Source organism: Myotis brandtii, unplaced genomic scaffold, assembly GCF_000412655.1.
Source record: "Myotis brandtii unplaced genomic scaffold, ASM41265v1 scaffold422, whole genome shotgun sequence".
NCBI classification, from domain to species: domain Eukaryota; kingdom Metazoa; phylum Chordata; class Mammalia; order Chiroptera; family Vespertilionidae; genus Myotis; species Myotis brandtii.
In genome coordinates this window covers 1,810,805-1,820,169 of record NW_005366171.1, presented here as the reverse complement: position 1 = coordinate 1,820,169, position 9,365 = coordinate 1,810,805, and the positions used below count along the sequence as shown (strand labels likewise).

At 44.7% G+C, this 9,365-nt stretch overlaps 1 protein-coding gene across 1 annotated transcript in view; it reads left to right on the top strand.

The window, feature by feature from the left end:
• Window positions 1-6,178: 6,178 nt before the first annotated feature.
• SCUBE2 (signal peptide, CUB domain, EGF-like 2) overlaps window positions 6,179-9,365 on the top strand; it is a 73,987-nt gene continuing 70,800 nt past the window's right edge. Inside the window, exon 1 of the mRNA XM_014545898.1 lies at window positions 6,179-6,200. Within this exon, the coding sequence (XP_014401384.1) occupies window positions 6,179-6,200 (22 nt within the window). The remainder of the gene's footprint in view (window positions 6,201-9,365) is intronic.

Genomic DNA, 9,365 nt, shown 5'->3' with positions numbered 1-9,365 from the left:
GAACCACTGTTTTATGGCTTCTGGATTTGGGATGATAGAAACACTTTCCATGCTACAATATAAAATTTTTTAAAATTATTTTTTTAGTAACTTTGAAATTTTTTAAAAAGTTAACTCAGTGAGGTCTGAGGAATAAATTCAACTTTATTTTTGTCTAGGTGGCTACTCATTTGTCCCAATACCATTTATTTAGTGATCTGTATTTTCTCCAATGACTTGAGATGTCAGCTTTATTATATTGTATCTATGTATGATTTTTTCTTTCTTTTTAAAAAAAATCTTTATTGTTGAGATTATTATGGATATCCCTCTCTTTTTCCCCCATTGCCCCCCTCCACCCAGTTTTCATCCCACCCCAGGCCTTCGCCACCCTATTGTCTGTGTCCATAAGTAATGCATATATGCATATAAGATCTTTGTTTAACTCTTCCCGCCCCACCTGCCCTCCTTCCCTCTGAGAATCATCAGTCTGTTCCATTTCCATGCCTCTGATTCTATTTTATTCACTAGTTTATTCTGTTCATTAGATTTCTTATTCATTTATTTTGATTTTTAGATTCAATTGTTGAAGGTCTGTATTTGTTGCCATTTTGTTGTTCATATTTTTTATCCTTTTCCTTTTCTTCTTCCTCTTCTTAAAGAATACCCTTCAACATTTCATATAATACTGGTTTAGTGGTGATGAACTCTTTTAGCTTTTTCTTGTCTGTGAAGCTCTTTATCTGGCCTTCAATTCTAAATGAGTGCTTTGCTGGGTAGAGTAATCTTGGTTGTAGATCCTTGCTATTCATCACTTTGAATATTTCTTGCCACTGCCTTCTGGCCTGCATAGTTTCTGTTGAGAAATCAGCTGACAGTCGTATGGGCATTCCCTTGTAGGTAACTAACTGCTTTTATCTTGCTGCTTTTAAGATTCTCTCTTTGTCTTTAGCCCTTGGCATTTTAATTATGATGTGTCTTGGTGTGGTCCTCTTTGGGTTCCTCTTGTTTGGGACTCTGTACTTCCTGGACTTGTAAGTCTATTTCTTTCACCAAGTAGGAAAAGTTTTCTGTCATTATTTCTTCAAACAAGTCCTCAATATCTTGCTCTCTCTCCTCCTCTGGTACCCCCACAATGCAGATGTTGGTACGCTTGAAGTTGTCCCAGAGGCTCCTTACACCATCCTTATATTTTTGGATTCTTTTTTCTTTTTGCTCCTCTCGTTGGGTGTTTTTTGCTTCCTCATATTTCAAATTGTTGATTTGATTCTTAGAATCCTTCACTGCACTGTCAAATCCCTGTATATTATTCTTTATTTCAGTCAGTGTATGCTTAATTTCTAACTGGTCCTTTTCCATTTTTTTGGAGGTTTCTAGAAGATTCTTGAGTAATCTTATAACCGTGGTTTTGAACTCTATATCCAGTAGTCTGCTCTCTTCCATTTCTTTCATACCTCCCTGTCTCCGCATTTTGGCTGCTTCCCTGTGTTTGTTTCTATGTATTGGGTAGAACTTCTATGTCTCCTTGAGTTGGTAGAGTGGCCGTGTGTGGTAGGTGTCCTATAGGGCCCAGTGAGAACTCCGCAGTCACCTGAGCGGGGAGCTCTAGGTGCACCCCTTTGTGGGCTGTGAGCACAATCTTGTTGTAGTTGAGACTTGATTGCTATTGGTGTCACTGGGAGGAATTGACCTCCAGGCCAATTGGCTGTGAGGACCAGCTGCAACTATAGGAGAGCTGCAGGAGACACCCCTATGGATCAGGATTTGCTTCAGTGGGGCTTTGGTGCTCACTGAGTCAGCCCCTTGAGTGTGTTGCTTATGGATGGATGTGTAGAGTTGTAATCTGGTATGGTCTGACACTGACCACCGGGTACACTAGCTCTTGAGTCTCCTGGGAGGTGCAAAATCAGCCACTTCCTGGGGCCACCCAGCAGGAGCTACAGAGAGATCTACAAATTCCTCCTCTTTGTATTGGAAGGGCCCAGATGAGGCCTAGCTATGAAGCAAGGCAGGCTGGTGCTGGTGCTGGGTCTTGGCCTTTTATTGACAGGTTTGGGGCTCCCTGATCCAGCTGCAGCTTATTTGAGAGATTTTATCCTGAGTAAGAAAAGGCTATTCATATGCAAAAGCTGCTTTACACAGCTTGGGTGGGGTTGTAAATTGGATGAGGCAGGGTCTTAGGGAATCACCAGGGCAGAGCAAACAGAAATGGCTGCCAGTCAGCCTTGCAACTGGGGAGGTCACAACATAGGAACAATGATCCCTGCAAGCACCTCCCTCTGGGAGAAAGCCGCCCTGAATTCCTGTCCTGATGCCAGATAATCCAGTTCCTCCTTGTATGTGTCTGTGTTTCCCCAGAGCCTTGCCCTGGTGTTGGAGCTCAGAGGAAGTGGGACCTTGTAAGTTCAGTTCATGTTACTGGCCTTTTAAAAGGAACAGCTGGACCTCCAGCAGCCTCTGTGTCACTGAGCCCCAGTCTTCACTGGTTTTTACAGTCTGTAGTTCTTACTGCCTGTAGGGACGTCTTTTCCCAGCTCTGGGACCCTGGGCTGGGGGGCTAGTGTGGGGCTGGGACCCCTTCTTCCTCCTAGCAGCCTCCACAGAGACCAGCCCGTTCCACGCTTCCACACTTCCTACTAGTCTCAGTGTGCTGTCTTCTTTACCTCTTTAGTTGTAGGACTTCCATCCAGCCAGCTTTCCAGCAGTTCTGGATGATGGTTGTTCTGTATTTTAGTTGTAATTTTGATGTGGTTGCGGGAGGCGGCAAGTACAGGCATTTACCTACACCGCCATCTTGGAGAATCTGTATTTATATATGATTTTGTGACTATTTCTGGATGTTATGTTTACTATTAAATCATTCTTGCATTCTGAAATGTATCCCACTTAATTATGACCCTGAATTCTGATTAATTTTTTTGTTCAGGGTTTTTAATTATGGTCATAACTGATATTGATCTATATTTGCTTTTTTGTGTACAATATTATAAAGTTTTGGTATTAATTATATGTTTGCTTCATAGAAAGAAGGGGGAGCACCAAAGGTTTTAAAACAAAAATTGTTATATGCATATTTTGGAAGAGGTGTTGAGAATGAATACTTATTCTATATCTTTTCTGCTGGCTGTAAGCTTTTTGAGGTAGTCTTTGCCTCAAATTTATCTTGTATTTCCCATAGTGCCTAGCAGTGTCTGGCACACATACGAGCTGTATGGAGCATTGGTTAAGAAGGAGGATCTGATGCCAGATGACTTGGCATTGAGTAGGATTCAACCCTATCCACCTGTCTTTCTCCCACCTCACTCAGAGGACCACTTACTACTCAAAGTTTAATGGAGGATTATGTGGAACTGGATAGGAACATTTTTGGCTGTAAATAGCAGAAAACTCAATTCAAAAAACCAAGGTGAGATACCATTTCACATTCATTAGGATGGCTATTATTAAAAAGCAAGCAAGCAAACAAAAAACACCCAAGCCAGGAAATAAGTGTTGGTGAATATCTGAAGAAATTAGAATGCTAGTGCATTGCTGGGGGGAGTGTAAAATAACACTGCTGCTATGGTAAATAGTATTGCCCTTCCTGGAAAAATTAAAAATAGAATTACCATATGATCCAGCACATCCACTCCTTGGTAAATACTAAAAAGAATTGAAAGCAGAGGCACAAATATTTATACACCCATGTTTATAGCAGTATTACTCATGATAGCCAAAGGGTGGAAGCAATCCATCGACAGATGAATGGATGAACAAAATGTGGTATACAATACAATGGAATATTATTCAGCCTTAAAAAGTAAAGGAAATTCTGACACATGCTACAATATGGATGAATGTTGAACACATCATGCTACATGAAATAAGCCAGCTACAAAAACTATATGATTCCATTCATACAAGGAAGTACTTAGAGTAGTCAAATTCACAGAAACAGAAAGTAGAATGGTGGCTGCCAGGAGCGGGATGGGGAGTGAGCAATTATTATTTAATGAGTAGAGTTTCCGTTTTGCAAGATGAAAAAAGATCTAGAGGTGAATTGCGGCAATGGTTATACAATATGGATATACTTAATGCCACTAAATTTTACACTTTAAAATGATTAAAGTGGTCATTTTTATGTTACATATATTTTACCACAATTTTAAAAAGTAAAAATAAAATGTAAATGTAAAAAAGGATCAATTAAAAAATAAGGACGTGTATTGGCACATATCACGAGGTGCTGAGGTGGGGCGTGCCTTCGGGTTGGCGTCTCAGTGTTTCTCTTGGCTTTCCCCTTCCCCTTGGTATCAAGAAGGCTGTCCCTGTTTCTCATTCTCCACAATAACATCACAGGAAGAACAGAGAACCCCTCCATTCCAGCCTTTCAAACAAAGGGCCCAAGATTCACTCTGATTGGAACATTGTCAAATGCTTATCTTGAACCAATGACTGTTGCAAGGGGAATGGAATGAAAGATATTGTCTGAAGCCAATTCCAAAGCCTGAAGTTGAAGGTTGTGCAGCTTCTCTCCTAGGAACCAGACTGCCTCAGGGAGGGATGAATATCTGTTAGGAAGGAGGAGGGAACAGATAGGGTAAATAACCAAAACATTTACTACCTCACATCCAGTTCAGACATATTGAAAAAGTTTTCCAGGAGATGTGAAAGCCCCTATGGAGAAGAAATTAATGTGTGTGCAAGAGCAGATAGTTTTTCCTTCCTGCATTAGTCCTCAGGATCTGCTCATCTGCAGACTCGAGTATTTCACCCGTAGCTCATTGTTTTTTTGGAGGCATCTCAGCAAACACCTTTTTCCTTGGGGTAATCAAGATGTTGCACTTCATTTATTCAAATAGTTATTGAGACAGACTTCATATCTTTCAGGCAAAGGGAGCAGCGTGTGTAAAAGAAAAAATGTATAAGGGGGAAAGTGACAAGCTCCTCATATAAGTAATTTGATGTTACTGGAACAGAGCTTATAAGAGAGAAGCGAGAAAGGTAAAATGGGATTGAATCATAAAGGTCTTTGGCTAGGCAGCTCTTGTTTCAACTTATTTATTGAAGTAAAACACTTATGCCCGGCTGGCCTGGGTGGCTCAGTGATTGAGCGTTGACCTATGAACCAGGAAGTCATGGTTCGATTCCTGGTCAAGGAACATGCCTGGATTTCAGGCTTGATCCCCAGTAGGGGGCATGCAGGAGGCAGCTGATCAATGATTCTCTCTCATCATTAATGTTTCTATCTCTCCCTTTCCTTTCTGAAATCAATAAAAATATCTTAAAAAGATACACAGTAGCCGTAACCGGTTTGGCTCAGTGGATAGAGCGTCGGCCTGCGGACTGAAAGGTCCCAGGTTCGATTCCGGTCAAGGGCATGTACCTTGGTTGCGGGCACATCCCCAGTGGGGGGTGTGCAGGAGGCAGCTGGTCGATGTTTCTCTCTCATCGATGATTCTGACTCTCTATCCCTCTTCCTTCCTCTCTGTAAAAAATCAATAAAATATTTTAAAAAATTAAACAAAAAAGATACAAAATAAAGTGCATAAGGTGCATGATCTTCAGCCAACATCTCAACAAATTTTTATATATGTGCACATCCATATACACCCAGACCTAGCGGAACATTTCCAGCATTCCAAAGGTTCCTTCATGCTCCTTCCCAGTCAATACCCATCCCCATAGGGAACTACTATTTTGGATTCTATTGCTGTGAATTAGTTCTACCTGCTCTTAAATTCCATAGAAGTGGAATTATACAATATGTACCCTTTTGTATCTGGTTTCTTTCACTCAGTGTAATGATCATGAAATGCCTCCATGTTGCTTGTTTCAGAGTTTGATCGTCCTATTGCTCCGTGGTATTCCATTGAATGACTATTCCACAATTTGTTCATGCGTTCTGTAGTTGGTGGACATTAGGGTTATTTCTAGTTCCGTGCTAGTGTGAACACAGCTATTATGAACATTCTTGTACATGTTCTTTGGTGCACATATGCACTAATTTCTCTGGGGTATATACCTAGAAGTGGATAGGCATGTTTTGTTACAGTAGAAACAACCCAACAGTTGTCCAGAGTGGTTATATCAAGAGACTTTTAACTTTAGCCCAAGGAAGACTGGGAATGGTATGAAATTTACATCTCACTTTGGCAGCCACTGTGGAAGATGCACAGAAAGGCAGTGAGATTCTAGACAGGGAGACGAGTAAGGAACCATGACCAAGGGCAACAGACCAGGTGAGGGATGATGCGGCCCTGAGCTCAGGCAGCTTGCGTGGAGGAAGAGGATGGTTTTGAGAGATGGTAAGAAGTTGATGTGATTGTTTGGAGGTGGTGGGGAGAAGATGAAGTTCAGGATGCCTGCCAGGTCTCTGAGTTGGTGTTGGCAGAATGGAGGTGGACTTCTCTAAGAGAGAGAGAGCATTGAGAAGGAACAGGTTTGAGGAAGATGAGCTCCCTTTTGAACAGATTCAATCTGAGGGACCTTTGAGGTGGTAGTAGCCAGCAGGCAATTGGAGGTACAGGACTGAAGCTAAGGGGAGAGATCTAAACTGGGAATTTCTATTCTGGAATCCGGGGAATGAGTGAGCCATGGCGAAGAGGGTGTGAAAAGGGGATCCCAAGAAGATGATCAAGAAGGCTTTTCCTGCCTGGCCGGTGTGGCTCAGTGGTTGAGCATCAACCTATGAACCAGGAGGTCACAGTTGAATTCCTGGTCTGGGCACATGCCCGGGTTGTGGGCTTGATCTCCAGTGTGGGGGCGTGTGGGAGACAGTCGATCAATGATTCTCTCTCATCATTGATGTTTCTGTCTCTCTCTCCTTCTCCCTTCCTCTCTGAAATCAATAAAAATATATATTTTTTAAAAAAGAAGGCTTTTCCTGAGAGGTAGGAAGAAAACCAGGAGCTTGCCTGCTGTGGTAAAAACTCAGGGGAGGGACATTTTCTAAAAGGAGTTTCCAGAGACTGCTGAGGAGTCAGGAAGATGGTCGTTGAAAAGTGTCCTGTGAACACTGAGCTTAAACTAGTCATTTACAGTCAGGGGCATCCAGGATTCTCCGTCTCAACAGTCTGGTGTCAGAAGCGAACACCAATGAGGCGGGGCTGCGGGCTGGGCTGCCTCTCCCCTCAAGCCTGTTTCACAGCTTCAGTCCAGGGGCAGTGCCTGTGGCCTCTCAAAGTTTGTGGGGACCTCAGCTGGACAATAGAGGGCAGGCAGCAGCTAGTGCATGGCCCACAGAGTCCCTCCTGACATCGGAACACTGAAACATTGACATTTGAACACAGATTTCCCCTGGAGCCTTTCTCTATGGGAATTCCCAGTTGTGAGCCATCTTGGCTTTAATCTGAAGTGTCAGGAAGGTTGCCCAGGACTCTGGGAGCACCCAGCTGAAAGCACATTCGTGTGAAGGTTGGGGCAAACAAACCAGAATCCAGAGCAGTTTTAAAGATCTGTGCCCACGGTGAACTTTTCCAGGAAACATAACAAAAACGGACCCTCTTAGGCAAAAAAGCACTGGGTCTTATTATTCATTTGTGTTCTTACTGAAATATAAACTCGGGGAAACGGTGAGGAAAGAACAGCACATGTCTTATTTCTTCAGCAGGCACCGGGGCTGGAGGAGGCTCCCGTGGAGTTTAATAGGCAGCTTTATGTATTTATATGCTTTCACTGGAGCTAAAGAGCTCCATGCCACACAATGGGCAGTTTCTAGCTGGATTTTAAAAGAAAATAACTTTGATCATTTCAAAAGCAATGAAGCCTGATGCAGCGAAGAGAAAAGAGGGCAGTAATTTATGGCTACCATTAAGGACACAAAGACAAAGGCAGAGGGGACGTTTCCCTAAGTGAAGATTTACAAATGTGTAAAATCCACCCTTACGCCTAGAAAAAGCGGAGTGTCTCTGCCCGCACCACACAAAAGGGGATGGGAGGGAGGGGCGAAAGACAGAACGAGGGATGCAACCTGCCTGCCTTCACTGGGGATGAAAAGGTCAAAAAGAAAACAACACAGAACAGTTATTTTCTCAGGTTCTCCACCAGGCAGCGGCATGAGCAACGGAGGCCCACAGAGGCAGACTCAGCCTGGGCGCCATGGGCATGGGAGGGGCAAGGACCGCAGAGGAGGGGTGCAGTGGGGGGAGCCCTGGGAGGATGGACCCTAGGAAGATGCTTTTGTGCATGAGCTAGGCGGGGATTTTTTGTGATGTTTCTTTCTTTATTTATTTAATCAAAGGAATGAATAGATATAGACAGACACAGGTATAGACATACATATAGATTCACACAAATGCACATGTATATATGTGTATGTGCACAGGAGAAAATTTAATAAATACAGAGACGCTCAAAGAACATAAACATCCTGAGTATGGTGTTTGTTGCATCTAGGAATTGCTGCTACATTTCTCCCTGGAGTGATGCTGAGCGCAGTGGGAGGCAGTCTTCTGTGCCGAGGGTGGTGCGGGAGGGCCCGTGCAGTGTGTTCCCTTAGAACAGTGGTTCTCAACCTTCTGGCCCTTTACGTACAGTTCCTCATGTTGTGACCCCCAACCATAAAATTATTTTCGTTGCTACTTCATAACTGTAATGTTGCTACTGTTATGAATCGTAATGTAAACATCTGATATGCAGGATGGTCTTAGGCGACCCCTGTGAAAGGGTCCTTTGACCGCCAAAGGGGTCGCGACCCACAGGTTGGGAACCTCAGCCTTAGAAGGATGTCCTGTGTGGAGGGCCAGGCGGCAGGCAGTCCCTGTATGGCAGGGGCTGGACCTGCCGTTTAAGAAGTCAGGTGGTCACAGATGCCTCGCGTACCCCAGGCGAAGCTGGGGCTGAGGCTTGTCCCTGGTGGCTCACCCTTGACTCCTAGCCCCCTTCCCCTTCACCTTTTAGACGGCCCGGAAGAGAGATTTAACTGGTTTTCAGTGACGTGAGCATTGTCTGCTGTGATTCTGGCCCAGGCGTGTCCCTGAGAGACAGTCTCGGGATGCCCGCCGGTGGGGCAGGTGGGCCGCTGCCTTCAGAGTGTGTGGGGCAGGCAGAGGGGAGAGCGGAGAAAGGTGCAGAGGATGTCCGAGGTGAGCAGGGACTGGGGTCACCCTCTTCACTGAGTTCTCCTGAGTGTCAGCGTGTGTGGAATCCCCCCATTCCCTCCTGCCCTTGCCCCTCCCGAGTGGAGAGGCGGGGAAGCCCCGAAGGTGGCTTTGGGGTCCCCAGGACACTTTCTGGGTGCCCCGTGTCGGAGCGGTTCAGGGTAGAAGGCTGTTTGTCCTCCCAGGGGGGCCGGGCCAAGTTGTAGGACACCGCACACAGGCGGGCAGGAGGCTGAGACCGAGCGGGGTGGGAGTGAGGGGGCAGCGGGTTTGGTCCCGGGCCAGGGGGCGGGGAAGGGGGGAGCC